The sequence below is a fragment of the Ursus americanus genome, chromosome 14 (assembly GCF_024610735.1).
Source record: "Ursus americanus isolate L20-20 chromosome 14, mUrsAme1.1.p, whole genome shotgun sequence".
NCBI lineage: Eukaryota > Metazoa > Chordata > Mammalia > Carnivora > Ursidae > Ursus > Ursus americanus.
The window spans coordinates 42,108,470-42,134,300 of record NC_142140.1 but is presented as its reverse complement, the minus strand read 5'-3'; the positions used below and the strand labels follow the sequence as shown (position 1 = coordinate 42,134,300).

Sequence of the window (25,831 nt, the reverse complement as noted above, 5' to 3'; positions counted from 1 at the left end):
CCCGTGAAGTACTTTTCTATCCATGCACCACGAGGCCCAAGGATGAAATACTTTCCCACCTACTTGGCTTCTCACGGGCTCTTCCTCGCTCCGTGACCGACGGCTTAGAGCACAAGCGGCTTCCTTCCTCGCTTTGTGCCTGAGTTGCACGGTCGGAGTGGCGGGAAAGGAGGTCAGCAGCCTGGAGGACGTGGCTGCAGCAGTCAGAGTCAGGGCAGGGGGAGGCAGAAGTCAGTAGGTCAGAGCCCCCAGGTGGAGAGGAAACCAGAGGACAGCATTGCTGTGCCGGCCGCAGGGGGCGAGGAAGGCCTGGCATGCAGCGATAAAGTCGCAGGGAGCCCCAGAGGCCCGTGCACTTGTCCTTGTCCGCTTGGTGACGCTCTTGTCCTGCCATGGGCTCTCCGAGCAGAAGCAGGAGAGGGGTCTGACTTTATTCCCCAGACCCAAACAAGAGGAGTCCATGTCTTCATCATGAGTCGGCAGCATCCCACGGACTCAAGAGATGTATCTCGCCTTTCCTCTTAGGTGCCCCATCTGGGAGGCTGGCCCTCTTCCCACACCTGCCCTGTGGACAGGTGGAAGGGCTGCCCCCACCGCGGAGTCTCCCGGCTCCTCTGCTCTCTGCCGCTAACATTGCTACTGTAGGTTAAGCCAAGAGGCCACCATGATCAACAGGGAAGCGGTGATGTGGCCTTGGGCGTGGTTCCGCGTTCCCTGCTCGGGACCTGAGTTCACGTCCCATCCAGGCTGGGGATGGTCTCCTTTGTCCTTTAGTTGCTGCCTAAAGAAACCAGCCTTTGTTGCTTGTCGTAGGGATCTAGAGTCGGGTCAATCAGGGGGCTTGGGATGGGTGGTCTGGAAGTGCATCTCAGAATAGTATAATTAATACCTTGCCAGGGCCCGAGAGTTGATGTTTTTGGAGAGAGCATTTTTCTTCATTCTCACAGGTGCTGAAGATGGGAAGGAGGGGCACTGGGGAATTTGCTAAGGTGCTAGAAATACTCTGTATCTTGCTCGGGGTTTGCATGACGTAGGTCATCTGTCAAAACTCATCAGGTGGTGGACTTATCGGTTGTTCATTTCACTGTTTGTGGATTTTATCTTGAAAAAATAATTGTAGGGAAGCCTGGGTGGCTCAGTCGTTAAGCGTCTGCCTTCAGCTCAGGGCGTGATCCCAGAGTCCTGGGATCGAGCCCCGCATCGGGCTCCTCCGCTGGGAGCCTGCTTCTTCCTCTCCCACTCCCCCTGCTTGTGTTCCCTCTCTCACTGGCTGTCTTTCTCTCTGTCAAATAAATAAAATCTTTAAAATATAATAAAAAAAAGCCTGCCTCTGGCTCAGGTCTTGGTCCCAGGGTCCTGGGATGGAGCCGCGTGTGGGGCTCCCTGCTCGGTGGTGGGCGTGCTTCTCCCTCTCCTCCCCACTCATGCTCTCTCTCACTATTTCTGTCTCTCTCAATGAATAAATAAAATCTTTAAAAAATAAAAAAATAATTGTAAGCAAATAATGAACTCTTAATGATTCAGAGGCCGCCGTGCTTAGGGATCGTGCTGCCTGCGCCTTGCTTTAAAAATGCCTCAAAACGAAGATGGGTTGTTGGATTCATTGAAGCAGAAGGTTCACGATTGTACAATGGGGGTGGGGGGCACATGGGCGTTTCTCCTATATGATTCTTTCGACTTCTTTGCGTGTTTGAACACTTCATAACAAAATGCCAAAATAGAAGAACTGCAAATAACTACTACTTGTGTTCTCTAGAACTTCCCATAAACGATTTCCCACGACAGCTAGGTTTCCTGGCTGACACCCTGCTCTTCCTACAGACGGGCTCTCCTGCTTCCCCAGGGAGTGTTGGCGAAGCGAATTGAGGGCCCTTGGCTCAGTGCGCTCTCTGCGAGCCTGGTGCGGTTGGTGTGGGTGCATTTCACGAACCGGGTGTTAGCTTGAACCTCCTTGACGGTGATGCAGTCCGTCATCACCTGGAATCGATAGAACTCTGAAACACAGGGCTTCCGACCCTGCAGGCAGAAGGCTGGGGATTCGCAGCCTGATGCCAGGGAACCCGAGGTAGAAGAGGGTCCCTGAGCGCCTGCGGACCAAGAACCTGGTTACCTGCTGGACACTGGGGGAGCTGTGTGTGTGTGTGTGTGTGTTCAAAAATCTTAACATTACATATTTAAACATATTCAGACACTTTTTTGACACCAGACTTTTTTCAGCTATAAAGTAACGCCTGGTCTTGGAAGAATTTTTTTTTTTTAATAGAGAAAATGCAAAGAAGCAACACCAACCATAATTTTATAACCTCAAGAAACCACTCTTTCTATTTTGGTGTATTTACTCCCCGAATTTTTTTTTAATCTCATGCATCATTTATGTAACTGTGATGTTTTTCATTTGAGACTAATGAAGGAGTTCTTTGGAAGGGAGGCCCCAAGGCCTTCTTTCTGTGGGCTGGCCCAGAGCCTGGTTTACTGCCACGGAGATTCTGGGTCGGTCTAGATAGAGGGTCTCCCGGCTTACAGGGTCCGATCCTGGGAGGGCTGGAGCTTCCTAGGGAGCCCGTCCGATGCGGAAGCACCTTCTCGCCCAATGCAGTGGCATCGTTGCATCCGTGTAATGTGTATGTCCGCTCATGGGGATGCTCACCGAGTGAAGGGTGCTGTACTGAGCACTCCGGGCGGGCTCTGTCCCCGTAACCCTGCGAGGGGCTGCCATCGTCCCATCTCCCAGATGAAACGCCGGACAGCAGGGAGTTCCGACGATCTGCTCTAGTCACATAGCCAGTAGACCGTGGCGTTCTATTCAAGAGCAAGCCCTCCGATCGGCCGTTTGTAGCGGAGGCTAAACTTGGTGGTTTGCAGGGCACGCTTTACAGCCGCTCCTGGGAACACGCAGGGCAGGTGGAACGAACCTCTTTTTCTGAATTGAGAACTGATGCTCAGAGAAGTTACCAGGCTAACTCACGCCATGTGGAAAGTGAGTTGTATGGGCGTCTGTTTCATCATGGTGTCTTCAGAGCTGGAGAGTGGAGCGGGAGGGAGGCCTGGGGACTTGAACGGACAAAGGGTGGGTGTAGGGTGCCCGGCCGGGGAACCTGTGAGCAAAGGCTAAGCACAGGGGTCCCCGGGGGCTTGTTTGGAGGGGAGGGGCAGAGAAGAGCACTGGCTTTGTGGTCTGACAGACCTGGGGCTGGGGGCCTGATAACTTTTGCAAAAAGCGAGGATAGTCGATCCAATTGGTTCCCGTGGAGAACTGAAGGAAATAATGTTGAAATTGCCCGCCCTGCGGGCTTGGCGTATTAGAATCACGGTGCAGTGTTTCGGACGTCGTCTGATACGCAGTGGGAGCCTTTGAAAGCTTTGGGCTGAGAAGCAGGCTGACAAGGCGGAGATTTTCTGAATATCATGCCAGTGTGAGGGACAGTGGGGCGGGCGGGGGGAGCTGAAGGGCAGCCTGGTGACTGTTTCCTGCGGTTGAGAAGCTGATGGAGAGAGAGAGAGAGAGAGATCTCAAAGGAGTAATCCACGGGATTTGGTGATGGGCTGGTTACGGGGAGGGATAGGCCTCTCATTTTGTTCATTGGCCTTTTTATGACTCGGTTTACACCGTCTCCCCCCTGACTCACTGACGTGTTCTTGCCTTTCAGGAGCCTGTGTGAAGTGCAGCAAAGGCGTGTTTGGGGCCGGCCAGGCCTGCCAGGCCATGGGGAACCTCTACCACGACGCTTGCTTCACCTGCGCGGCCTGCAGTAAGTGTGTATGGAGGGTCGCGGGGACTTGGAACGTGGGGACCGAGAAAGGGAGGACGGGGAAGAGCATCCTTCCCGGAGACACGTGACCCAGGCCTTCCACAGTCCCCCAGCAGGGCAGGTCCGTGTCCTTTAGAGCCCCAGTACGGGGCCCTTCAGAGAAAGGGGATGGACCAGAGTCCCAGATTGCCTGGGGCCGACCTTGGTGATGAGTTGAGTGGGTTCAAAGCAAGCGGTAATACCATCAGGTTTGTAATGCGTATCAGAGGGCTCAGGAGGGCCTAGGGGGGAAGCGTGGGGATTCACCATCATCGGCCCCGTGGTCAGTTACCTCCCCCACCGCAGGACCAGCCAGCCCCACGTCCATCAGTTACTCCAGTGCGAGGCGGGGCCCTGTGACAACTCTGACCCCACTCTGGTTTGGAAGCCGCGCCGTGCGTATGAAGGCGAGTGTGTGCCTGAATGCCCGTGTGTGCACACCAGGGAGGCGTGAGCACGCACAGCGGCAGGCATCTCTACCCCGTACAGCACAGGAACTAAAGCAGCAAATAAGGAGCCTGCGCTCAGCCCTGCAAACTGCGTGTTGGATTGATGGCCACCACGGTGGAAGATTCGGACACGCAGCAGGATGCGTGCCGAGTGGGACCCAGGCAGGAACGGAGCTTGTCTTACGATCTCCAGCAAAGATTAATGTCGAGGAGCTTTGTTTAGAGGGCGTCCCGCCACTGTTCTCCAGTTCTAGATTGAGGCGCGCGGCTCTCAGTTCAAGGGAAACGTTACAGCAGAGCCAGAGTGTCAGGGACAAAGGCGTCTTCTTATCTGGCCCTGTGGTTCTCAGTCCTGGCCGTTCATTGGAATCCCTTCGGAGATTTTAAGAGCCAGCGATGCCCCGAGCAGCAGAATCGGAAGCTCTAGGGGTGGAATTTCTAGAGTGGGCAAGAGTACTGTTCATATCTCCTCAGGGGACTCTGGGATGTGGTCAGGCCTAAGCACCCGGATCAGTGCCAGCTCTTCATTGTAGACGCCTCTGGAGAAAGGAGGGGGAGCGATTTGCTCTCAGCTGTTTTGTGGCACAGCTGGGAGCCTCCCGGTTCCCAGGGTAAAGGTAACGAGGTGGGCACGCAGCTGCCTCCTAGCCTGGGTTCACAACCTCCTCCTTCAGTCCTCACTGCGAGTTCCCATAAACACATGCCTGAGAGTTGACGTTTTGGGCGCATGTTGGCGTTGTCTGGGGATGGGTTTCTCTGGGTCCCTGGCTTCTCCTTGTCTTTGAGCCATGCCGTCCGTGTAGTTCATGGCATCCTGATGACCGTCTACACACACAATGCTTGTCCCTAATAGTGCGGACCCTGCCTGCTGGAGATGCCCCTGACCGTGGCCCTGGGGAGACGGCTACTGCTTCAGCTAAAAGCAGGTTTATCTCAGCACTTCCGACGGCTGCAGAGCTGTGGTTCTGTGCACTGTCCCAGTCGTAACGTCTTACTGGTTCCCACCTTAGCTTGATGAGTGACGTGAAATCTTCAACCGTCTTGCCTGAGTCTTCACTGTACAAGAGTGGCGATCCTTCCTCTTTCTAGAAAATTATCTTTCCGTTTTGGCTCCTGCAGCTGTTTCTCAATATTTGCTGTTTTCCAGGGAAAAAGAAAATACTAAGGAGAAGCTGGTTTTCATCTCAAGCAATTGCCACTTGAACTAAGAAAGTTTTTCGGGGTGGGGGGGTACTGAGTCCGTCTGTGCATGACTAAACTATCAGTTCCATAATGGGTTGAATTTATCTTCAAATGATGACAAACACAGACACTTAAGGAAAACACAGCTGGTTGGGGATTTTCTTGGTCTAGCTTCTAAGGCCCTTGTGTTCTGGTTTCTGTCGTAAATGCTTCCTGTCATTTGTCACAAGCTGAGCTCTCTTTTCTGCTCCTTATCTCCGATTACACTGCCCCCTAGAATCTGCTCTCCCCACTCACTTCATACATTTCAGTTCTGTCCAGCCATTAGGGCCCAGCTCAAAGGCTGCCTCTTCCAGGAAGCCTTCCCTGTTCTCCTAGCAGGAAGAAACGGCTTTGTCTCGAATTCGGCCTGCCCCGGTGCTGTCACGTAGACCGTGAGCCACACCCCCTGGGACTTCAGTGCCAGCAGGCCAGACCCTAGAACAGAGCTGCTGTAGGAATGGGGACAGAGACTCCGGCTGAAAGTGCGTGCTGCACATTCCTGTTCCCCGAGGGGCCTGCACCACTCCTGTTGTGGGTAAACACACAGCTTCCCCCGCAGTTGTGGGGCGCAGTTGGAGATGCGCCAGGTGTCTGAGCAGCTTCTGCTGGGCACGAGAAGTGATCCGCCTTCGTTCCGTTGACTTCTTCCTCCAGCAGAAGGAGACACCTGGGCCCTCCCCGTCCCAGGCCCGCAGGTCCTCAAGTGTGTCTCCGTGAACACTGGCGCCGTGGAGACGGCACGGCTGGGGCCGGGCCCGTTCCCTCCTTTGTTGGTAGAAGAAAAAAACATGGGGGCCCAGAGAGGGAAACAGAATTTCTTAAGATGAAAGACCTAGCAATGGGGCCAGAATCCAGAATCCTGGATCTAATTAGCTTTGCATAGCCCCGTTTTTCTGGTCGGTGAGAGTGTCTGTGAGGGAGCGTATAGGTGTGTGTGTTTTCTGTTTTCCCATTTCGTTATGAAAGTGATCTAGCTTACGCCACTATAGAAACAGATTTCTGTACCTATGCACCCACTCCCCGGATGTTACTGATGCTTTGCGGAAAGACAACGTTGGGGTCCTGTCAAGGACATGCCGCAGGGGCTCCCAGCTGCCCTGGGTCCTCGTCTTACACACCGAGAGGAGGACACTGAAACAAAAAGGTCCAGAAGGCTGCGGTGGGAGTCATGGGGTGCCAGCGGCTAGTCCGAGGCGCAGTGCTGTGCTGGGGGGAGGCAGAGCCCACTGTCATCCGATGAGAGACTGTCTGGCCTGGGACAGCTCCCAGGGGAGCTGCGGGGGCCAGGGTGGGGGGCGGAGATGCTCTTTGGGCGGCTCCCTGCAGCCTCCCACCCCCTGTGTCCTGGGAGGCCTGCGAGGTGTTCCGCTCCTCAGACAAACCCATGCCTCAGTGGACAGTGCCAGGTCCTTAGGGCGCTGCGGAGGGCTCCCCGACACAGCCTTGTGTGTTTCCCTGCTCCCTGACAGGAAGCAACAGGACAGATCACAGAGAGATGCTTAGGGGCAGAGACCTACTATGTGATTTCTTTCTTTTTTTTTTTTTAAAGATTTTATTTATTTATGTGACAGAGAGACAGCCAGCAAGAGAGGGAACACAGCAGGGGAGTGGGAGAGGAAGAAGCAGTCTCCCAGCAGAGGAGCCCCATGTGGGACTCGATCCCATAACGCCGGGATCACGCCCTGAGCCGAAGGCAGATGCTTAACGACTGAGCCACCCAGGCGCCCCTACTATGTGATTTCTAGCACAGGCGTTTTTACTCCTACGTTCTCCCTTCCAGGTTTTGTCCAAATGTACACACAGTTTTTAGAGCTGGGATCATCGTGTATAAACGATGTTATGTCCTTTCTGATGAAACCTGCCACGAACTCATCCACACCTCTGCAGCCTCCCAGAATCACGGTCTCAGCAGGCACAGAGGGATCGGCTGCCTTGTGCCACGGTTTTGTGGCACATGGCTCACGTGGGGTTTGCCGGTTGTTACACAGAGCCCACCTCCCTGCCCGAACGTCTTTGTGCCTGTGTCCTTTTTCCCTCTGCTGAATTGTCTCCTTGGTGTTCCTCCCAGAAGTGCGCACGTGGGGTGCGGCGGGGGGCGTTCGTGTGGTTAAAGTCCCTCCTTTCTTCACTGCTCCTCCCGTGGCCAATGTGTGTGGTTGCCATGGAGATGTGTGCTGGGGTGGGGGGGGGTCTCCCTTCTCCGCCTGCTGCTCCTGCCCACCCTGAGGGGCAGTGCCCTCAACTGGGGCCCTCAGGAAGCCGTTGGTACCGCGTGGAGCAGAAGGAGGGTCAGTGCAGAGGGCAGGCTCGGCCTTGGCCAGCGGCCACACTCCTGTCTGACACCACCGTGTGCCACGTGGCCTTAAGGAGACGCTGGCGCCCACCTGTGGCTGAGAGAGGTGGAAGGAGGAGGAAGAAGAGGTGTGGGTCTGGACATGTGGGTCAAGGGGGGGTTCTTCCTCAGCACCTTCCAGAACAGACCGTGAGGGAGAGGGAAGGCAAGGCCCCATGTCCTTGCTTTCAGTGGTTTGGAGTCCAAAACGTCAGATTTTGTTCATTTTGCAAAGACCCAGCAACTTCCATCCCGGAGTCCAGGTGAAACCTATTTGCCTTGTCCGTGTTCATGGTGGCTGTGATTTTTTTGGTCTGTATGAGCTGGAAATGATGGATCAGATAGGAGAGTCCATGTGCCCTCCTGCCCCGAAGCCCACAGAACACAAGGGCCAGGGCTTGGGTGGGGGATGGGGCACAGGCAGGTCTGGGCCGATGGAAATTGTGCTAATACGGGCCTGAGCTCAGAGAGAGGCCACGGAGGGCCGGAGGGGTCCACTCAGGGGACAGTGCTGGGATGTGCCAGTCATGGCCAGAGCAGGTGACTTTCAGTGTTGTAGCCGGTGCTTTGACTTCCGGGGCGGGGTGGGGGCGGGGTGGGGGCGGGGGGAGGTGCGCTGTGACGTGCCTGTCATGCCTCCGGGAAAACACACCGTAAGATGAGGAATACATGCTGTTGCCCATCCCACCTTCCCCAAAACCACACACTGGTGGCGGTGAAAGATCATGAATGGATTTCATAGTGAAATCTCACCCCTTTAGACCCCGGCAGGTGAAAGTCTATCTGAATTACCGAAAAGCCTGCGTCTAGAACTCTGAAAAAGTACCATTTCATTACTTCAGGGAAAGGAAATGACCAGAATTAAGCCTAGCACTGTGGAACAGAAGTGCTTGAATAAGCTGATGGTTGGTGACTGACAGCCCGTCATCCAGTAGGTTCTGAAGTGGGGGGGGAGTTCTTGTCAGCTATTATTTTTTTTTAAGATTTTATTGATTCATTTGCGAGAGAGTGCGAGAGAGCGCATGAACAGGAGGAAGGGGCAGAGAGAGAGGGAGAAGCAGGCTCCCCACTGAGCAGGGAGCCTGATGCGGGACTCGAACCCAGGACCCCGAGATCATGACCTGAGCTGAAGGCAGACGCTTAACCCACTGAGCCACCCGGGCACCCTGCTATTTTGTTTTTCTTACGAAGTCTAACTACTGCCCCTGAGATCGTGTTTACCTTTTTGTGTTTTTTTGACTTTGTATACCACTTTGTCCCCCAACGTTTGAAAATGCTCACAGGCTCTGAAATAGCGGTGCTGGCACTGGGGGGGTCTTCCTTTAACTCACGGCCACCCTACATCCTTACACCAGTCGTCACAGTATTTATGAGTAGTTTGTAGGTGCGCTCCCGAGCTTCCTGTCGGCTGTCCCCCCCACGGGAGCTCGCTAGATCCGGGGACGGTCCATGAGCTCGGCATTATCATCAGCCTCCTTTTGCAGAGGAACAGACAGAGGTCTGGGAGTGTAGTTTGCTCCCGCCCCCGTGTTAGATTATCTGCGCTCGGAGGGCACGCGTGCCAAAGCTGGCTCTGCCCCTGGCATCTAGGCCCGGCGCTGTGTGATGGCAAAGGCTGGGTTTTCGGAGACTTTCTGGTCGCGAGTGCAGGAGAGCAGCCGGGGACTGAGAGGAGGGGAGAGAGGACCCCGTCCGTAGCGGGATGCACCCACACCACAGACAGACGGGGATTACAGGCTTCGATGCCTGCATTTCTGAGCCGTTGAGTCATGCCGATGTTTCTTGTCACTTTCAGCAGTTATGGGTAAGCTGAATGAGTCAGCTGGGTCTAAGGAAAAAGCCGGGGATCGAGAATGTGAGAAAGGAAGAGTGGGCACGTCCTAAAGGAAGCCACTGGGCAAGGAAGAGAACAGGAAGCAACAGAAACAGGCGAGCCAGGGCCAAGGGCTGTGTCGGTCGGGAGAGGGCGGGGGGGGTGACCTTGACCTGGCGTGGGGTCAGAGGGTCTCTTGTGTTCGTCGCTAGCAGACCCAGTTCTGCTGGGGGCACCCACACTGGGGCCGGACTGGGTTTCCCAGCTCAGACTGTTGGTCCGGTCAGAGGCCGAGACTGTCGGGACCATGGGATGGCATTAGATCCTTCGTGCCTGGGACATTGGCAGGGTCTGGGATATTGGAGCGCTGTACGGTCGAGGGCAACTCCAGTGTGGCCTGTACCTGCTTCCCACATCGACAGTTCAGGTGCCCGATAGCGCACACGCATGGTTTGGGGTGGAAATCTGCATTCCTTCAGGAATCCCAGACCCCGGTGTTACCTGGTGATACCCAATGTGTCCCCTGTCCCCCCCACGCTGAGGACGGAGGGCGCTCTGGGATGTAGGGGGCACTGCACTGTAATCAGCATGAAGACACTGTACCACGTGCCCCATCTCCAAGCCGGAATCCCAGGTCTAGGGAGTAACATCTCTTATGAAGGTCTGAACTTCACCCTGGCATCACAGATGCTACTTGGGTCTCTTTGGCTCTCGTGCTAAGAGTATCTCTTCTTTTCTCTCTTAAGTGTTCTGTCTCTCAGATGTTCTCTTCAATCTCTGTCCCCAGCTCTGGCCCTGTGGTAGCGGAATTAGTGTGTTGGCTTGACTGGGCCAGAGGGGCCCCTGCATTGGTCAGACATTGTTCTGATTGTGTCTGTGAGGATGTTTCCGGATGAGAGTAACAATTGGTAGACCGAGTAAAGCAGATTTTTCTCCCTAACGTGGGTGGTCCTTGTCCAATCAGTTGAAGGCCCGAATAGAACAAAAAAGCTGACCCTCCCACCAGTAAGGGACTTTCCCCCTGCATGACTGCCTTGAGCAGGGACATCGATTTTCTCCCCACCTTGGACCGAAACGACACCATCGGCTCTTCCTGGGCCTCCAGCTTGCCTTCTGCCGATCTTGGCACTTGTCAGCTTCCGTAATCACACGAGCTGATTCCTTCTGATAAATCTATTCCCGTCTGCACACACACACAGTCATGCACACACACGTGTGCACTCATGCACACACACGCGCGCACACGCGCAACACGCACACATTTTTGCACATGCACACACACACCCTCCCAGTCTGTTTCTCTGCAGAACCCTGGCTCATACGGGCCCTTTCGTCCTCCTCCTGCACTACTTTTCCTTTCCTCCCTACTTCTCTCTCCCTCGTGTCCCCTCACTGATGATTTCTTTCGCATCCATGGTTTCCATCATGGAACCCGTGGTGCTTCTATGCCCCTGACACAGGCTGGAACAGGAGCCACTGTTTGTGGAGTATTTGCTCGGTCTCCTCGAGGCCTCTCATTTGCCTCCCAACCCACCACACTCATTCATAGAAGAGGAAGTGGAGTTTCAGAGCAGGTGACAGCTGGCGCGTGGGGGCCCGGGGTCCGGGTGGCCCCACCGCGTGTGTTTTTGCCACCACGCTGGTGGTTCTCACCCTTTACTGTCGATCAGTCACAGTTGCGAGGAGCCCCCTGTGACGCACGCAGCCCCCTGGCTGCCCCTGCACGGACCCCGACTCCTGAAATCTGTGGCTCAGAGGCCTGCGTGCACATGCGCAGTGAGTGTCCCAGGGGATCTGATGCAGCCCCTGCGGTTTGCCTCTCCCCCTCCCCCGCCTTCCTTGGGCCTCCAGCTCCCTGTTTCCTCAGCGCCAGGCTTGAAGCGCCCGGTGTGGCAGCCGATGGCCACACGTGGCTGGTGGCTCGCACGCTGCAGGGAAAGCCTCTAGTTCGTACACCAAAGTTCGCTTATTAATAAGAAATGCTCAGTGAAGTTGACTGTTGTCGCACTTTATACGTCACAAAGGCAATAGTCACACTGTAAAAAGAACACATCCGGGAGAAGGAAATTCCCTGTGACCCAATGCCAAAACGAGACCAAGAGGTGTCTCTGTGCCTCTGTCCCTGTCGTTGTGTGCTCACCGGGCTGCCCTGCTCGTTCCCTTCAGAAGCGCATCCTACACCTTCTTCCTCGTGCCTCCACCGTCCTCAAAAGCAGATGCTGCGTCAGATCCTTGGATGACTCCACGTGAGCACAGCCTTCCTGCCAGTTGAGTTGAAAGAGGAAGCGGACCCTGATCACGTGGGCTCCCAGACTCTGCTCTGAGAAAGCACTGAGGCCGGGCAGCGATCCCGTGGCCGGGTTTTCAAGGACTAGACGCACCTCTGGCCGGGAATCCGGCCAGTCCAGCGCCGGGGCAGAGAGCGCAGGCTTCCCCGTGACCAGGGCTGTGGGGACAGCTGTGCCCGTCCACACCAGCAGCCGCCCCCGCAGTGGCCACTGGGGCTGGGTCCCGGGATGCCCTGTGCTGGGAAGACCCTCTCTGTTCCTTCCGAGGATCACTGGTGACGCCTCCCAACCATCTTGGGTCCTGGTCGCTGTCCTGCCAGCCTCCATCCACACGGCCGGCCTGTGAGCACACCTTTGGGGGGACTGCACCCCGGCTCAGAGGCCTCAGAGGCCGCCTCTTGCTGTAACATCCAGTCCCAGTCCTTCACTTAGCATTGCAAACATTCCTTAAACCAGTTCCAGCTCCTTGCCTGTCTCCTGTCCTGCCGCCGTCTCCTCCACCTGCCATCCCCCAGAGCTCCCTGGCCCTACGGACACCACCTGCCCCTTCCCGTGCGTGTCCCGCTCATGCTTCACGTCCACCCAGACGAATACCCCACTCTGAGGTGCTGTTCTCCCTCGAGGTCTCTCTGGCGGCTCCTCTGCTCTCTGGTCTCACGTATGCCTTGTTCGCTTACCCATCTTGTGGTGTTTGAAGTTAATGGTTAGATTGAAGCCGGTTGCGGAGGTCTGTGTCTCCCCCTAGAGGGTCAGTTTTGGGAGAACCGGGAGAGTGTTCAACTGATCTTGCCTTACCCTGCCTCCCTTCAAAACTTTGTGGGTAGTGCTGGGAATTTCCCATATGTACTCTTTAGCCATCACTCCCCATTCTGCCCCTCTTCCCCCAGCCCTAAGCAACCACTAATCTACCTTCTACTCCCATAGATTCGCCTATCCTGGGGGTTTCGTAGAAATGGAATCCTATAATATGTGGTCTATTCCAACTGGCTCCTTTCACTTAGCGTAAGGCACTCCAGGTTCATCCATGTTGCAGTGGATGAAAAAAGAACTTCGACCTTTTTTTATGGCTGAATAATATTCCATTGTCTGGATATACCACATTTTATCTATCCATCTGTTGGTTGATAGACACTTATTTCTGATTTGGGGCTATTATAAATAATGCTGCTATGAACATTCTTGTACGGTCGATCCCTGAGCAATGCGCGTTTGAACTACAAGGGCTACTTATATGTGGATTTTTTACAGCACGGTGTTGTAAATGTGTCTTCCTTAGGGTTTTCGTAATACTCTTTCCTGTTGCTTACTTTGTTGTTAGAATACAGTATATAATACATATAACATACAAAATACGTGTTCATCGACTGTTTACGTTATCGGTAAGACTTTCAGAAGGTCAACAGTAGGCTGCCAGTAGTTAAGTTTTGGGGAGTCAAAAGTTATGTGGATTTCTGACTGCATGGGGAGGTCAGCACCCCTAACCCCCATGTCGTTCCAGGGTCAACTGGATATGTTTTTGTGCGGACCCATGTTTTCATCTCTTTGTGTGTATCTCTAAGGGTAGAATTGCTGGGTTACATGGTAGCTCTATGTTTAACTTTTTGAGAAACTGTTTTGCAAAGTGGCTGCAGCGTTTTACATTCCTACCAGCAGTGTGTGAGGCTGTCAGGATCCCACATCCTTGCCAACACTCATGATTATCTGACCTTTTGATTCTGACCATCCTAATGGGTGTGAAGTTGAATCTCAATGTGGTTTTGGTTTGAGTTTCCCTGATGACTAATGATGTTGAACGACTTTTCATGGGCTTATTTGCACGTCTTAGTTGGAGAAATGTGTATTCAGATCCTTTACCCATTTTTTATTGGGTTTTTAAAATCTTTTTGTTATTGAGTTTTAATAGATTTTTTTATATGTTTTACGTATGAGTCTCTGATATATGATTTGCAAAAATTTTTTCTCTGATGGACGGTCATTTCACTTTTCTGATGTTACTATTATTAAATTTTGATGCGGTCTAATTTATCTATTTTTTTTTAATTTCTTGTGGTTTTGGTGCTTTGTTAAGAAAACATTGGCAACCCAAGGTCACAAAGACTCATGCCCATACTTTTTTCTGAATGTTATAGTCTTAGCTCTTTTTTTTTTTAATTTTATTTATTTATTTGACAGAGAGAGAGAGGAGAGAGAGAGAGCACAAGCAGGGGGAGCAGCAGGCAGAGGGAGAAGCAGGTTCCCCACTGAGCAAGGAACCTGATGCGGGACTCGATCCCAGGACCCTAGGATCATGACCTGAGCTGAAGTGAGATACCTAACGACTGAGCCACCCAGGCATCCCTATAGCCTTAGCTCTTCAGTTGAGGTCTTTGATCCATTTTGAGTGGGTTTTTATATAGTTTGAGATAGGGGTCCAACTTCTTTCTTTTGCACACGGATATGAAGTTTTCCCAGCACCATTTGTGGGAAAGACTGTTCTTTCTCCATTGGATTGTCTCGGCAAATGTGTTGAAAATTAATGGACCCTAAACGTTAGGATTTGTTTCTGGTCTCTCAATTTTTCTCCACTGCTCTAGTCAATTATCTTTTAAAGAGATTTAACTAATAAGAAAAAAATCTCATTTATCCATGCAGTTGCTATTTTTGGTCCTCTTCATTTCTTTGTTTAGATCCAGATTTTCATCTGGTACCATTTTCCTTCTGCTTAAAGGCCTTCCTCAACTTTTTTTTTATAGTGCAGATCTGCTGGTGATGAATCCCTTCAGCTTTTGTGTGTCTGAATTCATCTTTATTTCACTCTTGGGTTTAAAGGATATTTTTGTGGGGGCGCCTGGGTGGCGCGATCGATTAAGCTCCCGACCCTTGGTTTTGGCTCAGGTCATGATCTCACGGGTCCTGGGACTGAGCCCCACATCGGGCTCCGTGCTCAGTGCAGAGTCTGTTTGAGATTCTCCCTTCTTCTCCCTCTGCCCCTCCCCACCTCACCCCACCCCGCATGCTCGCTCTCTCTCTCTCGCAAATAAATAAATAAATCTTAAAAAAAAAAAAGATATTTTTGTGGAGCTAGAGAATTCTAGATGGATAGTTTTTTCTTTCACTTCTTTAAAGACGTAGTTCCATTGTTTTCCATCAGAAATCTAACACCCTCTTTATCTCTGTTTCTCTGTAGGTATGTGTTCCTTTTTCTTGGATTGCTTTTAAGTTTTCTCTCATTGATTTTGAGAAATTTGATTATGATATCCTTGAAGTCCTTTTAATGTTTCCTGTGCTTAGGGTTTGTTCAGATTTTTGGATGTGTGGGTTCATAGTCTTTGTCACATTCAGAACATTTCTGGCCACTATTTCTTCACATTTTTTTTGCTGCATCCTCCCCCCCCTTCCTCAGGGGCTTTGTTACTAACCCCCATTCTTGCCTCTTTGTTCCATTTAACAAATTACCCCTTAAATCCTTTTTTAAAAAAAGATTTTATGTATTTATTTGAGAGAGAGCACGAGTGGGGGCGAGGGTCAAAGGGAGAGGGAGAAGCAGGCTCTCTGCTGAGCAGGGAGCCTGATGTGGGGCTCGATCCCAGGACCCTGAGATCATGACCTGAGCCAAAGGCAGACACTTCACCAACTGAGCCACCCAGGCGCCCCTTAAATTAAATCTTAACTAACTGAAGTTATCTCACAACTCCCTTATGTTCTCCTTATGCTTCAAATTCTTTTCCTCTCTGTTTCATTTTGGCTTTTGAGTGACCAATTTTTATTATTATGCCTTTAAATCCACTAATCTTTCCTCTGCAATGTACAGTCTCTTAATCCCATCCAGTGTATTTTTCATCTCTGATACTCTAGTTTTGGTCTCTAGCCATCTAATCTCGGCATTTTTAAAGATCTTCCTTTCACTTTTTGGGACATATGGACTACAGTATCAGTAACTTGTATCTCTTTTTCCACTGATGCTAAGATTTATGTCACATTTGGCTTGATTTCCATGGATTGACTATTTTCGTCATTATGGGTCCCCTTTTGCCCCCTTTTTGCAAGCCTGGTAATCTTTTTTTTTTTATAAGGATTTTATTTATTTATTTGACACAGAGAGAGAGACAGCCAGCGAGAGAGGGAACACAAGCAGGGGGAGTGGGAGAGGAAGAAGCAGACTCACAGCAGAGGAGCCTGATGTGGGGCTCGATCCCAGAACGCCGGGATCACGCCCTGAGCCGAATGCAGACACTTAACCGCTGTGCCACCCAGGCGCCCCCAAGCCTGGTAATCTTTGATTAGATGCCAGACATTGTGATTTCACCTCGTTGAGTCGTGGATATTTTTGTATTCCTTTAAACCTTCTGGAGCTTTGTCCCATGTTGCAGGTAGGTTACTTGGAGACAATGGTCTTTTCAGAGCAGCACTCAGTCTAGGGTCGATTATTATTCACTCCAGGGTAAAATCTTTATGAGCATTTTATTCAGTACCCCACAAACTATGAGTTTTCCCACTCTGGCTGCTGGAGATAGGCGCTCTTTTCAGCCCTCGTGGATGCCTTTTTCTCCTGGGCTTCACGAGTCTCTTCTCGGGCACGTGCTGATCCGAGCCCTGCTGAATGCTCAGACGAGACCCTCCGCGGGTCTCCAGGATCTTTTCTCTGTGCAGCGTTCTCTTCTCTGTCCAGGTGATAATGATCTGGAGTAGTAGGAATGGAAAACAAAAAGAGAATGTTTTTGTAAAACTGTAAGTAAATAAAAAGACTTGGGGGGGCACCTGGGTGGCTCAGTCGTTAAGCGTCTGCCTTCGGCTCAGGTCATGATCCCAGGGTCCTGGGATCGAGTCCCGCATCGGGCTCCCTGCTCCACTGGGAGCCTGCTTCTTCCTCTCCCACTCCCCCTGCTTGTGTTCCCTCTCTTGCTGGCTGTCTCTCTCTCTGTCAAATAAATAAATAAAATCTTAAAAAAAAAAAAAAAAAGACTTGGGAGCGGCCAGTGAGAAGAGAACTGGAGTGTGGAGTGGGGCTACTGGCGGTGTGGTCCCCGACAGGGCTGGTCAGTCAGGAGAAAGGAAATTGAGACCGTTGAGGAACGTTCCCAACAATTTGACAGAGTAGATCGCAGCTTGGATTTTATGTTTCATTTTTCCACATTATTGTATTTTCCAAGAAAATAATTCTGAACGATGGAAATGAAAAACAAAAACAAAAACCCAGCCCCTTACCGCCAGTAAACTGAGAAGGAAGGAGTGACCTGGAGGGTTTGGGCAGAGGGAGGTGGGGGCGGAAGAGATTTTTGGCTCACGTAGGTTAACGCTGCGGAAACTAAAGGTCATTGACAGGATCCTGGCAACAGTGACTTACGCTAACACTTACTATGAGACAGCACCACAGTGGGCTCCCCGCTGGGACCCCCAGTTTTGGCCTCTCCACAACACCCTCTACCAAGGAACCCACAGGGTCAGGGACCGGCCAACCTCTCCTTTCTGGGAAGCGGCAAAGCCCAGGACCTGACTGTTGCTTTTCTACTTGCACCTTCTGCCTCGTTCCTCCGCCCACTGAGGCTACACCAGCCTAGGAAATCCAGGTTGATGGTTTCATTTGCACCGAACCGATTTGGTTGGTGTTTCTGTTGATTTGTATTAGTTTCACTTTAAGAGTTCGCCTCTTCTGCAAGAAGCTGTTTGAAGAAGGGGATCAGGTAGAATTCTGGGCGATAAAGCAAACGGTGCCTAGCTGCCTTGGTCCCAAGTGGCCACGGGATACTTGAAATGTTCTTTTCAAGTACTTGAACTGAATTGTAACCGTGTTTTAAATTTTTTTAAGATTTTATTTATTTATTTGACAGAGTGAGAACGAGCCCAACCAGGGGGAGTGGGAGGGGGAGAAGCAGGCTCCCTGCTGACTACGGAGCCCAATGCGAGGGCTCAGTCCCAGGACCCTGGGATCATGCCCTGAGCCAAAGGCAGTCGCTTAACCCACGGAGCCACCCAGGCGCCCCAGGTTTTTAAAAATTTTTATTAACTTAGATTTACATACGACTTGTCACAAATGGCTGGTAACCTGTGGACCAAAATCTATAAACAGTTGCTCATTTTTACTTCCTTTTTCAGGAACTCTTCTTGTGGCCAGGAAAACCTTCCCTCTTGACTTTTCAGGGAGGTCTTCTGGACACTGAAATTTGTGATGAAGTCTTACAGCTCGGGCCAATTACTTTTCCAGAATAGACAAGTCGTTCCTATTTCTGGAGGGAAGGGAGAATGGCGAGCATGGCATACTTAGTTTCATTTGTCAGGGTACGCGGCTGACCTCTCTTGGTGACATCTGTGACTGTGGCCACACTTTTCCTTCATCGAGCTACACTGGCTTCATCCAGAATTTTCTTTTCAACTTGAAAGGGCCCCCAAAGGCAAATATAAAATATCCGTTCACTATCACTGGGAAGTGGCCTTTTGAGGAGTCTGTGCATTTATTAGTCAATATTTTGTAAGCTGTTGCTGCAATTGGAAAATAAGAAGCACCTTTGACTACCCTCAAGCTCGGGGAAAACTTTGTCTTTGACATACTTTCGGTGTGCACATCGCTGGGTGTTTCCTGGTGTGAGGAATTCCTCTGCCGGAAGCAGGAGGATCCTGAGACTGAATTATAAGGATCGGGCACTGCCCTCTCTTCCCCCTCACCCTTCTTTTGGTTGCTCATTGCTCAGGGATGGTCTGGATCTTTGCACTGTTGTTTGACCAAGACCAGTCTGGGCAAGTGGAAATGCTGGTTCAGAGACTGGCCTGACGCATCGCCTATCTTAGCGTGGTCCCTGGACCAGCCCCTTGAGCATTGCCTGGAAAGGGCAGGGTCTCAGGCCCCCCCCAGACCTACTAGTGATCAGAGTCTCGGGGATGGGGCCCAGCAGCCTGGACTTTAACAAACCCACCAGGTGGTTCTGCAGAGTGGGGAGGAGGTTTGATGGGGAGGGCCAGGAAATCCATCCCCCCACCCCTAGTCTGAAAGCTACTCCTTGGGGGGGACAAAGAGGGTATAGCGTGGGGGGAAGAGTGCTGACTTCGTGCCAGAGAGCTGGGTTCAAATCCCAACTCTTCTAGCCACCATGGGCATTTGGGCCGGACGGATTTAGGTTTTGCATAACGCGGTAGGTGGGCATTAAAGTGCCTTAGGTGCGAGGTCACCTTGTTGCAGGGTTAGCGAGTGATATGACCCGAGCCAGCCGCCTCCACCAGCCAGCCTGACCTGCTCAGTGGCTTGTGTGGCTCCAACCTGTCCTGGTCTGGGCTATGGTTTGGTGCCACCTAGTGGTGGTTGGCTGCTCTAGCGTATGTGTCCGTGAGGACCGTTCCGGTTTCTGGATCCTGCGCCTGCATGGACGGTGGCCGGGATTCTAGGAATTTCTGGGTTAGTTGGGGTCTGTGTCATTGGCCAGAACTGGAGTGATTCCATCTCAAGAATACTTGCCCTCTGCCTTCCTGCTTTCGAAGACGAGAAGCCTCAGGGTCCCTGGCTGGTTCAGTCTGTAGAGTGTGCAGCTCTTGATCTCAGGGTTGTGAGTTCGAGTCCCACATTGGGTGTCGAGATTGCTTGAATAAATAAACGTTAAAAAAATGAAAACTCCTTTCTCCGTTTCCTGGGAGGAAGAGAGTAAGTGGATTCCACGTGTAGGCGTGCACTCCCAGGCATTTAATCGTGTGGGCGGTCTCGTGGCACAGTGGGACAGGCATGTGCTTCAGGGTCACACAAACCTGGGTTCCCGCCCTGCCCACTTACTACTCCGAGCCTCAGAATGTGCGAAATGGAGGTGACGTTCATCCCATCGGTGTCATGGTTTTATGAAGAGAAAAGGAAACCCAGAAAGTGGGAGCAATCCTGGGGTGTCCTTTCCAGCAATTCCCAAGGATCGTTAATTCCCACGTCTGTGCACTGCTCCGTGATATTGTCATGTGATGGGGTTTAGTTCTGCCTCATTCTTGGGTGAACCGTTTCCACAACTGCTGAAACCAAAAACCTCCAGTGAGTGACAGTGAGTGATCCGTGGACTTGCCTGTAAAAGGCGTGGGGTGGGACAAAGCCAGAAAGGAGGCCTGATGGTGCCGTAACGTGTGACAACACTAAGCATTTTTAGGCTTGTTAATATAGGAAAGTCGTAAGCACAGTACCGAGACCTGGAAGGCAATCAACTGATGTTAGGGTTTCGTTTTTTTCTCCTACTGATAAAATACAAACTAATTTGGTGTGGCATCTAGTTTCTCAACTTAGATGGTCTTTTAAAACTGATGTAAAAAAGTGGAGTTTGAGTCCTTCAGAGCACACTTACGGCCCCACCCTTTCCCTATGGGGGAGTCCTTAATAATAATAATGATAATAATATAATATCATAATATTATTATTATATATAATATATGCAATATATAATTTACATCATATAATATATGATATATCATATATAATGATATATATCATATATCGTATATTATATATTATATGATATAAATTATAATATGATATTATATGTAATATATTATTATTATTATTATTATTATTATTATTATTATTATTTTGGAATAAAGGAAAAGCAGATGCAGGCTTTAAGCCCTTCCTTTGGCCTCTGGGGTCTGGACATGGGATGTCTCAGCTCTGGGGACTAACAGGATTTGTCTAGCCAGCTGGGCAGTTTTTTAGGGGACGATTAACGTCCTACCTGCTCATTAGTAAAAGTTTGGGGAAGTGTAGGAAAGAATCAAGGAGCACACAATTAGCCGACAAGGTCCTTCTCTCCAAAATCATGCAGATACCAGATATGTCCACCAGGGGCACTGTCACTCATGGGCAGATTTCTTTTTCCCAGTCATTTTGTTACCTTTGAATTTCTTCTTTACGTAGTTGAAATACAGAGTTTTTAGATCTTGCTTTATTACTTTTCATATTATTACATAAGGGTTTTCTTTTAAAAATTAAAGTATTGGGGGCTCTTGGCTGGCTCAGTGGGTAGAGCATGCAACTCTTAATCTCAGGGTCGGGAGTTCAAGCCCCACGTTGGGCGTGGAGCCTATTTAAAAAAAGAACAAACGAGGGGCACCTGAATGGCTCAGTCGGTTGAGCCTCTGACTCTTGGTTTCCATTCAGATCTTGGTCTCCAGGGTCGTGGGCTCGAGCCCCAGGTAGAGCCCTGCATGCGGCTCCAGGCTCAGTGCGGAGTCTTCTTGAGATTCTTTCCCTTCCTCCCTCTCGCTCCTGCTCGGCCCCTCCCCGCCCTCAGGCGCACCCTCTCTCTCAGAATAAGTAAATGACTAAAAATCTTTCAAAGAACAAAAGCATTGTTTTTCAAATGATTAAATCTATAATTCTAGAAAAATTTAATATAAGTGTATGAAAGCAGAGAGTGAAATTCTAATACCGTCTACAAGTGTCCCTAATGGTAGGAAAAAAATGTTACATATCGAAATGCATCACGTAGTAAGAGGCATTCCCTTTAATACAACCTACCAGGGCTACACAGTACTAGATACGGTGAAATAGCCCTGTTGGCAATGCAGTGTCCCAGTAATACCATCTACCAGTGCCAAGCACTGTCAGGTTCGGCATGCAGCATTCCAGGGTGTTCTCTCCTTTGTGTATCAGTGTGTGTGTGTGTGTGTGTGTGTGTAAGTTACTGAGATGGAATTGCACAGTTGTCCAGCTCGCATTTTTCATTTGCTAATGTATTTTGAGTCACCGTCTATAGTATAAGCATTCGCCAGTCTCACTAAGACACTTATTTGAATGGTCCTTTAAACAGCCACATAATATTTGGTCCTTTAGATGTACTCTGTTTTCCGTGATCATTTCTCCTGAGGCTTCCAATGTGGACCTATATGTATTCACATTTCCGATTCTTTCCTTAAGCTAAGTCCCAGAGAGCTGCACCCAGTCAGAGATAAACATTTTATTTTATTTTTTAAAGATTTTATTTATTTATTTGACAGAGAGAGAGAGACAGCCAGTGAGAGAGGGAACACAAGCAGGGGGAGTGGGAGGGGAAGAAGCAGGCTTCCCAGCAGAGGAGCCTGATGTGGGGCTCGATCCCAGGACCCCGGGATCACGCCCTAAGCCGAAGGCAGGCACTTAACGACTGCGCCACCCAGGCGCCCCCAGAGATAAACATTTTTAAAGTTTCCTCTCCAGGGAGAGTTTCTCATTTTACACTCTCATCAGTAGCTTACAGAAATATGCCAGGACGGCGGTCATAAATGACTGTGATCCTTTAAAAAAATCTTCGTTGATGTTATAAGTGAAAAAGCTCTTGTTTGATTTATGTTCTTTAGAACACTAGAGCGCTTGGCGCTCCGGCATGTTTAATAATCGCCCTCTATGATTTCTGGAACAGAGGTAATATGCCCTCTATTAAAACAAAGTTAATTCCCAGCTTAGATTCCTTGGAACTTCCCGGACCCCATTCCTGGAACCAGAGCTCGATGTTCTCTGCATTGGAACAGAAACCTCATCTCTGTCTAGGAAGTCCTGTGCTGTTTCCAGATGGCCCCCTCGCTCTCGCCAGTGGCCACTGCGGGACCTGCAGCCTCGCCTCCTTTCCTCCCGGAACGCAGCAAAACAAGCCAGCCCCACTCCCAGGCTGGGCTTAGGTTTTCCTTGCGGTCAGACAGTGTGGGCGTCGTTTTCCTTCGTGGTGGGCTATTTGTGTCCTTCCTGTCGCCTTGGCTTCCCCGGGGAGGGCCTGGAGACTCTCACCCAGGTGCCTGATGGGGACAAAAAGTGGAGAGAGGATACTCTAGTTAGTTCTCATTTTCCTTTGTAAAACTTTGAGTCTCTGGAATATTTTTGTAGAGGGGCAAGTTCCAAGTAAGTGAAATAATTATAAATGAACTTCCATGGCTATAAAGGGGGGTTCTGTTAGTGAACCCTGAAATCATTTAGTTATAAGCACTCTTTCTTGTTACCCTAGTTTTGCAGAATCAGGACATGCTTTCGAGGGTTCTAGAACCTTCCAGAAGTGAGTGTAACTAACTTTGAGGGAAGGACAGGAGAGAAGAGCTACAGACCTGCATTGTAGACTTCTAGCATATGCCCCATGGCTCTTTCCACACTCCCTCACCCTAGTATAATTTGTTTCAGGCTATGAAAATAATATATACTCATTGCAGGAAAAAAACTAAAAATCACCCATTTTCTATACTCAGAGATAATGACTATTAACATTTGGTGTACATCTGGTGTGTATGAACATACACGTAATTTTGTGGTCATATAGGTGTGTGAGCATGTGTTTCCATGTCTGTACACACACACAGACATGCTTTTATACCACCTTTTAAGGTATTTTAAATATCTCTCCATGTTGTCAAGTCTGTTGTTGAAGATAATCTTTTTTTATGGCTGCATAATAGTGTAAGTGTTATATATATAATGCTATTTAACAGGAATTAGATATTTGCTTAATGCTCATTTTTAAAGCTATTTTATTTTTTCATCTTCTAAATGTTTTTTGAAGATTTTATTTAGAAGGAAAGTGTGCATGCACAAGCAGAGGGAGGGGCAGAGAGAGAGGGAGACAGAGAACCTCAACCAGACTCCCCGGTGAATGTGGAGCCCGACGCAGGGCTAAATCTCATGACCCTGAGATCATGACCTGGGCCGAATTCAAGAGTCTGACACTTAACCAACTGAGCCACCCAGGCTCCCCTAAGCTGTTTTAAATAATGTTGAGATGAAGAGCCTTGAAACAGTCCAACTCTGATTATTTCCTTAGAATAAATTCCTGCAGTAGAATTTCTGAGTCAAAATAATCTGAACTTTCTAAATCCCATTGATATTTGATGCCAAATTTTCTCTTATAAGCTTGTTCCAAATTCTGCTATCCCTCACAGAGTGAAGAGCGTTTTCAGTGTCATTACCAATGCTCAGTGGTATTTTTAACCTCTGCCAGTCTGACAGAGCAGGGTATGTTATTGTAATTTGCAATTTTTTTTAATCATGAGAGAAGTTGAATTTTTTCTTTTATATTTGTTGCTCATTCATACTTATTCATTTTTTCCCCATTCTTTGCCTTTTTTTTTTTAAGATTTTATTTATTTATTTGAAAGAGACGGTGAGCACGAGGGGCGGGGGGGACAAAAGGAGAGGGACAAGCAGACTACCCATACTATGGATATGACATGGAGCTCGATGCGGGGCTCAATCCCAGGACCTGAGCTGGAGGCACCCCGCTTTGCCTATTTTTCTAAATGGACTGTTAATTGAGCTATTTGCATATTATGGTAGGTTAAGTTTTTTTTTGTCCTCAAGTGCAGATGTTTTCTCTGGTTTGTCATTTGCCTTTGGTTTATAGTATCTCACCTAAAGAAGGGGTGTCTCTGTGTGTGTGTGTGTGTGTGTGTGTTTATGTATAGTTTCAAACTACAGCAAAGTACAGTAGGAAATAACTTTTGTTTACCTACCACCCAGAATGCATGGACATTTTTGTCTGTTGTCCTTTTAGCTTGTTTCTGATAAAAGAAGTAGAGTATTACAGATAAATTGGAATCGTCCTGGTTCCCCTTCCCAGGACAGCTGCTGTCATGAATTGAGCGTATGGATCCTTCCCTTCCCAGTTTTTCTTCTGTTATCACATATGCTACTATCGTAAACAACATACAGTACTAGTTTGTGTGTGCATATGTGTTTGTTCATGCTTTAACGTATATAGATACTATCATGTGACATAGAGATCATTGCATAATTTTCCTTGTTTGCACAGCAGTGTGTTCGGTTCAGTTCATGATGATATATACGAATCTAGTTCGTGCATTTTGACTGCTGTGTAGTATTGCATCCATTGACTAGGACCGCAAATTCTTCCTCAGTGTATTTATCCATTTTTCTACAATGGTGAGCGTTGAAGAGGCAGCTGGGTATCTAGGTTTTCTTTGCGGTGCCGCAGTGAACAGCTTACGTGCTTCTCCTTCTGCACATTGGAAGATCTTTTGAAAGGGCATCCCTAGGAGTATGTGGTTCAGCTCTCTGGGCTCTTGCCAGATTCTTCCCAGGGTGCTCATGCCCATCGACACTCCCACCAGCAGCAGGAGAGGCTTCCTCTTGTCCCACATCTTCACCAAGACACAGTACTTTCAGGCTTAGTGATTTTAGCCCACCCGGGAATGAGATAGCACCTCCTTGTGGTTTTAATTTGCGCATCCTGATTGCTGGTAGGATTGAACATCTTTTAAAATGGTTACTGCCTAGAGTTTAACAGATTTCCTCTTTTTGCATTTTCGCTTCTTATCCTTTGCTCGCTTTTGCCATTGGGTTATCTTTGTCGGATGGGTGGTTGGTGTTCTTTATGTTTTAGATACTCGTGCCTCGTTATACATATTGTAGCCAGTTTCTGATCTCTGGCCTGCCTTTCCTTTTATTTCTTCAACTCAGCACTTACTGCCTTCAGTTAGACCACTGACAAGCTCTCCTCCTATGAGGCCGAGCTGAAGTTAGGTTAAATCCTCAAGGAGTAAAGCATGTATTCAGAGTATTAAAAAGTTCTGTAGGAACCGATCAGAGGGTTGGGGAGACAGGAAGACAGCAGTGGGTCTCACAGCAACAAGCAGGACACCAAGAAGGGTCTGGGCTAGCCAGGAGAAGGGCGGGGCCTTCCTGGGGAGGGGGGTACAGAGGCAGGACCGCGAATGGTCAGCCCCAGAGCCTTCGTCTTTCCATGCTTCTGCCTCTTCTTTCTCCTTGTTCTCTCCACACGGCCTCCAGTCCTCCGGCCCCTGACCCCCTCCTTCTGCCTCCCTTCTCAGAGCAGTTTGGCTTTTCAACAGATTTGTCTTTTTTTTTTAAAAAAAAGATTTTATTTATTTATTTGACAGAGAGAGAGACAGCCAGCGAGAGAGGGAACACAAGCAGGGGGAGTGGGAGAGGAAGAAGCAGGCTCATAGCAGAGGAGCCTGATGTGGGGCTCGATCCCATAACACCGGGATCACGCCCTGAGCCGAAGGCAGAC

At 49.8% G+C, this 25,831-nt stretch overlaps 1 protein-coding gene across 1 annotated transcript in view; it reads left to right on the top strand.

Annotated features, from left to right (window-relative positions):
- Positions 1-25,831, top strand: part of LIMD1 (LIM domain containing 1) — a 66,009-nt gene that overhangs the window by 24,790 nt on the left and 15,388 nt on the right. Inside the window, exon 2 of the mRNA XM_045778549.2 lies at positions 3,648-3,749. Within this exon, the coding sequence (XP_045634505.2) occupies positions 3,648-3,749 (102 nt within the window). The remainder of the gene's footprint in view (positions 1-3,647; positions 3,750-25,831) is intronic.